Source organism: Cololabis saira, chromosome 16, assembly GCF_033807715.1.
Source record: "Cololabis saira isolate AMF1-May2022 chromosome 16, fColSai1.1, whole genome shotgun sequence".
NCBI classification, from domain to species: domain Eukaryota; kingdom Metazoa; phylum Chordata; class Actinopteri; order Beloniformes; family Belonidae; genus Cololabis; species Cololabis saira.
In genome coordinates, this window is record NC_084602.1 from 37272259 (window position 1) to 37278258 (window position 6000).

At 49.9% G+C, this 6000-nt stretch overlaps 1 protein-coding gene across 2 annotated transcripts in view; it reads right to left on the reverse strand.

Moving 5' to 3' along the window:
* The window catches only part of trim9 (tripartite motif containing 9), a 94875-nt gene extending 89432 nt beyond the window's left edge, over nt 1–5443 (reverse strand). For both annotated transcript variants that reach the window (XM_061743787.1, XM_061743786.1), the window contains exon 1: nt 4477–5443. In XM_061743787.1, the coding sequence (XP_061599771.1) occupies nt 4477–5352 (876 nt within the window). In that variant the 5' untranslated portion in view covers nt 5353–5443. The remainder of the gene's footprint in view (nt 1–4476) is intronic.
* Nucleotides 5444–6000: the final 557 nt, after the last annotated feature.

Genomic DNA, 6000 nt, shown 5'->3' on the forward strand with positions numbered 1-6000 from the left:
CACCCGCTGAGACCGGCGAGGTGGAGGGTGTGCGCCCCTGGGCTGACGCCCACCACCCCCAGCAACCCGGCTGTGCTGCCAGGGCTGCGGAGGGGGGCTCGGGGGATGTGAGCGGCGCAGGTCTTGTGCGCCCCGTCTCCTGGAGTGCTGAGCTGGGGGTCCCATGCTCGCACTCCGACGACCCCAGGCCTCTGATGCCTGACCCGACTGCTTCCTGCGCTCCAACGCCTGTTCTGCCTCTGGCCCAAACAACTGGCCCGGCACTACCGGAAGCTTCCGTAGCGTCTGCCTGCAATCATCAGACATGGGTGCCTGCGCCAGCCACACCTGACGCCGCGTCACCACCAGGGTGGACATCAGGCGGCCAAGCTCTCTGGTCATCAGCCCGAAGGCTTGGAGCGCAGCGTCGTTAGTGTCACCCAACTCCCCGCCCTCATGCTCCGACTGCAACATCTGGGACTGGGCGAGGAGGAGCACGGAGAGGGAGTTCCCAATGCGAGCCATGCGGCCTGCCGCATCATAAGCCGTCGAGAGAAGGCTATCCGTTACCCGGCACTGAGGCCTAGGACAGCGGGCCTTATCTTTGAGCGCCTCATCTGGTGAAAGGACCAGTGAGGCGATACACGGGTCCACGGGAGGCATGTGAACCAGGCCATGTTGCTCCGCCTGGCGCATGGAGGCCAAAGTCCTCGCATCCTTGCCATGGTAGGCAAACGCCTTTGTATCTGCCCAGCAGCGCCGCAGCTCCTGCAAAAAAGCAGGCGAGGGCGGGACATCAAAGGGCGGGGCTACAGGAGTCCGGCGAAAGAATGGGTTGCTCGCCGGTTGGGCAGCGGGCGCATCATCCAGCCCGACCTTAGCCAGGGCCGCACGTAGTGTTGCCTGCAAAGGGCAGGGGCCCTCTCCCAGCTCAGTGCTCCCAGAGCTCCTGAGGGATGTCTCCGAGCCAGCCTCTGCCTGTATGCTAGCTGGGTCAACCACCAGACACGGCAGCTCAGGGGAGGGATACTCGCCAGAGCTAAACACACTGTCACGGCCTTGAAACATGGAGTTTGAAGCCCTGGTAGACATAGCATCGTCTCCACAATCTGACTCCCAGGGGACCGCCAGAGGTGGGGAGGGCAGAGCCCGCTCCCTCACTAAGGCCTTAAGCTGCTCCAGTTCAGCCCGTAAATCCTCCATCTCACTGCGAGAGGGAGCATCCTTCGCCTTCTTCTGCGTAGGGCCACTGCGCTCGTCATGGGGCCCCGCTCTGCGCTTGTCCCGGTGCTTTTTGCGGGAACCTGCACTGACATGAGCGGGCCCAGAGGGTGGGAGGTCGCTCCTAAAGAGGAGGCCTTCCACCTGACGCAGCCGGTCCTCTCTCACCGAGAGCGGCAAAATGCTGCAGTTGATGCAGGGGTCAGACAGGGCCTCCCTCAGGTGCCCCACCCCCAGACACTGGGGGCACAATTCATGGCCATCCTCTACCAACAGTAGAGTGCCACATGATGTACAAGCCATCATCGCTTCCTCCAAAAAATAAAAGGGTCAAGTTAGGAAATCTGGGCGAGAACCGAGACTCGATCAGAACATCTAACAGACTCCTCACACCACTGTTCTTAATCCAAACAATTCAGTGTGGAGCCAGGCAATCCAAGCGAGAACTGTGGCCGCCACAGAACGCGTCCGGAACCTCTGGACTAGCTTTTTTTTTTTTTTTTTTTTTTTTTTAATATATATATATTTTTAAAATTTATATATATATATATTTTTTTTTTTTTTTTTTAAAGCTTAAGTAAAAAATACTCACCAAGCCAGGCTAGGAACCAACAGACGAGAGCAGTGGGCGGACCACTGAACGCGGCTGGGACATCTAGCATGTGGAGGAATCAGCTCAGCACAAACAATTCAAGACCGTTTGTGTGGCTGGGGAGCGAGCCAGCCCGACACACGGGCGCTCGGATCCTCCCGATGGAGAAAGGGAGAGGTAAGATGGCTTGACAGCCACAGCCTTAGAGGGCACAACGTGCGCTCCGACCAAGAGTCACAGGCAGGCTGTCAAACACCACCAACCAGAGTTGAGCTTACCTCCCCGAACCTGCAGAAAATATAGATCCGAAACACGGATCTACGGAGCAATTAACCAGCGATGTACGTCAGGTTAACAGCGAGAAGATTCAAGAGGCCGGATGTAGTCTACCGGGCGGTATTTATAGACGCACAGGTAGCCTACACGTCACTCACGTGACACTGTTGTTATTAAATCTCGACCTGCGCGGAGCGCGAGGAGACATATCCACTCTGTTTACTGCCACTGGCAGTCTGGAAGGAATGAAACAGAACTCCGATTTCTTGCTAAATCTATAAGTACAGTTGATCGCACAACAGCTCTTTCCCATTTTACATGTTTTCCAGTTGTTCAAACTGAAGGTTTACGCTGCCACTCAGTCTTTCTGACACTCAGTCTTTCTGACACTGAGTGGGCATAACCCGCCGTGAAGTCTCATCTGTGACGTCATGCACATTCCCTCTATTAGACAAATGTTCTGCTACGTCACTGTTATGGGTTTTCTGATGAGTGAGTTTCAAAGCCCCGGCCGCCTCATTAGCAGCAGCCGACTGCAAACCAACTCCACTTAATTGGGAGAAACAACCAGAATGAATAAACCCAGATGAATGTGCTGTAGGTTGCAGCCGCCAGCGGCTCCAGTCCAGCCACTTCCACCACCGGGCCCTCCGGGGACAAACCCACAAGCCTTTATGACCCTTCATTCGTTTAATTAACAGAAGAGCAAAGCCATGTCGTCTTTAAAATAAGAATTATGCTGCGTTAGGTTTTAATTTACAGCTCAGAAGTCTAGTTCAGTGAAAAGGCTTTTAACTGATTTAAAAACAAAAAATCTCCATAATTATGCAGAAATTTGGTGGTTTGAAATCATTTTAGCCGACGAGGTACAGTAGATACAGGAATTGTAGAATATGTAGAATCGTCAAATTAGTTTAATTCACCGTACGAATTGTTACAGATTACTTTTGTAATACCGTATTTGACCCGGTCTTTGTACGTTTTGACCGTATAGAAACGTAATTCTTGCCATTTTGACGTCCTGGCCTACCTCTTTTCTTATCATTTTATTTCATTTTATTTGTTATTTACTGTTTAATTGTGTCTTGCCGCTTTTAATGTTGATGTAAAGCACTTTGAATTACCTTGTGTTGAATTGTGCTATACAAATAAACTTGCCTTGCCTTACAAATTCATCCCTTGCTCAGTGATCCTGAATGCACAATCTAGCTATGGAGACCAAAACTTTAATTTTAAATATTAATATACTTATTAGGCTATTTATTTCTTCACCAGTCTGTAAATATCTTTAATTCTGCTGCTTGGTTGAACATTTTAATATTACGGTCTTATAATAGTTAACTTGTGGAGCCACTAGTGGCCGTTACAGGAACTGCAGGTTCCCGTACTCGTACCTGGCTACCTGAAAACAGGATGTGACTCCTGTATTTATCCAGAATCACATTATAAATGTACCTTTTATCATTCAGAGGAGGAGCGCGGAGATGACAGGGTCGTGCGTCATCACACTTTAAGTAATAAATTAACATTTCCAGAACTTCCAGTAAATGCTGAAAATACAAATTATTTTCTAGACATTAGTTACTCAAATCAGAGATTGATTTATCATCCTGAGGAAGGTTTGACTCTCAGAGAAAAATCACAACAAAGTGCGTAAGCAACAAGGACTCTGCTCGATGAGCATTTTTCGCACGTACCTTACTCATTTAGGCTATTTATTTCTTCAGCAGTGTGTAAATATCTTTAGTTGTGCTGCAAAGTTGAACATTTTAATACTGGGGTCTTATATGAGTTAACTTGTGGAGCCACGGCCACTAATGGCCATTACAGGAACTGCAGGAACAATAAACATTTCACGTTATAACGTGATAAGTTTGTATATTGTATTAACGTGAAAAATATCACAAAGTTCTGGATATATATATATATATATATATATATATATATATATATATATATATATATATATATATCCAGAACTTTCCCTAAATGCTGTGTCATTTCCCAGACATTAGTTACTTCTATACTCAGAGATCTGAGGAAGGTTTGACTCTCAGAGAAAAAAAATCACATATGTACACACACACATATATATATATATATATATATATATATATATGTGTGTGTGTGTAAAAATATATATAATATATAAAAATGCATATATATGCCTTAGGTTTTTACCAACTTTGCGTTAACCATTAATATATATGCAGACAGGTTAAAAAAATAAATAAATAAAATAAATGAACATTTCCAGAACTTTCACTAAATGCTGTGTTAATTATTTCCCAGACATTAGTTACTTCTATACTCAGAGATCTGAGGAAGGTTTGACTCTCAGAGAAAGAATCACAACAAAGTGCGTATAAGCAGCCAGACTCCTGCTGATGAGTATTTTACGCACGTACCTTGTGCAGCTTCCACATGGCGCCCAGCGCCTTGACTTCGTGCGCGCCGTGCCGGCCCTCCTCCAGACACTGGTAGCACACGGGCGTCTTGCACTGCACGCAGTACATGCTGAGGTTCTCCAGCTCGTGCTCCGTGCAGGTGGAGGTCTTCCTGGGCCCGGCGCGCCGGCCCAGGCGGCCCTGCGCCGGCGGCAGCAGGCGGTGCTGCGCCAGCGGGCCGCGGGGCGGGTGGCAGCGCAGCCGGCACGGGTCGCAGTACAGCACGTCGCACTGCTCGCACATGGCCGTGGCCTCCCGGGGCAGCTGGTCCTCGCACAGCTGGCAGCGCAGCGCGGCCGCCCGGCTCTGCTGGTAGCGCTCCACCACCCCCTCCAGGACGCGGTTCCGGGCGAAGCCGCGCAGACCCCGCTCGTCCAGGATCAGGCTGCGGTGGCACTGCGGGCAGGTGAGGCAGGAGTTGCGGGGGATGGTTGTTGCGGGGCCGCCAGGGTGCAGGAGGAGGTGATGCTGGTGCTGATGCTGATGCTGCTGATGCTGATGCTGAAGCTGCTGCTGCGGGACGGTCGGGGGGAAAACGCGCACCCCGTTGGGGGACTTTTGGCACGGGGTGGTGGGCGCGCTCACGAAGCCCCCGTAGGATCCGTATCCGCTATCCGCCTCGCTGTACAAGCTCATCTTATCCAGATCCAGGTAGTCGTAGTCGGAGACGCCTGATCCGGACGCGCGGCTGCTCTGCGGGGACTCAGCCTCCGGCGTCTGCACCAGGATGTTGCGCGCACAGGCCAGGCAGATGCTGTGCGAGCAGGGCAGGATGATGGGCTCCCGGTAGAAGGAGCCGCACACCGGGCACTTCAGCTCTTCCTCCATCTCGTCCATGGCCGGCTCCGTGGTGGTGCGTGTACGTGGAGCTGGGGAATCAGCTGTTTCCGTGCGTAAACCGCGGCTCCAGTCTGCGGCTCCGGTCGCGGCTCCAGTCGCGTCCTTCTGATTCTGCGGCTGCAGGAGCAGCCCGGATCCGTGCGGGGGGGCGTCGGTCCCAGGGAGGCAGAAACAGCCGAGGCCAATCAGGAGGAAGCATCGGCTCAGACTGGACTCCTATTGGAGGACCGGGGGAGGCCAGAGAGAGATTGGACAGACGCGCTGTCAACTCTCCCATAATGAGCTTTAACATGGGAAATAGAATAGAATAGAATAGATTAGAATAGAATAGAATAGAATAGAATAGAATAGAATAGAATAGAATAGAATAGAATAGAATAGAATAGAACAGAACAGAATAGAATAGAATAGAATAGAATAGAATAGAACAGAATAGAATAGAATAGAATAGAATAGAACATAATAGAATAGAATAGAATAGAATAGAATACTTTATTGTCACTATTCATACAGTGAGATTAAAAGCAGCATCACCGTTCCAGTGCAAACAGATACAAGAAATATAAATAATATAAAAGGTTAAGGTGCATGAGGTGCATTTTTAAATAGTCAGTTAGTTAATTAGTTTAATTAATTTCGGTCAAT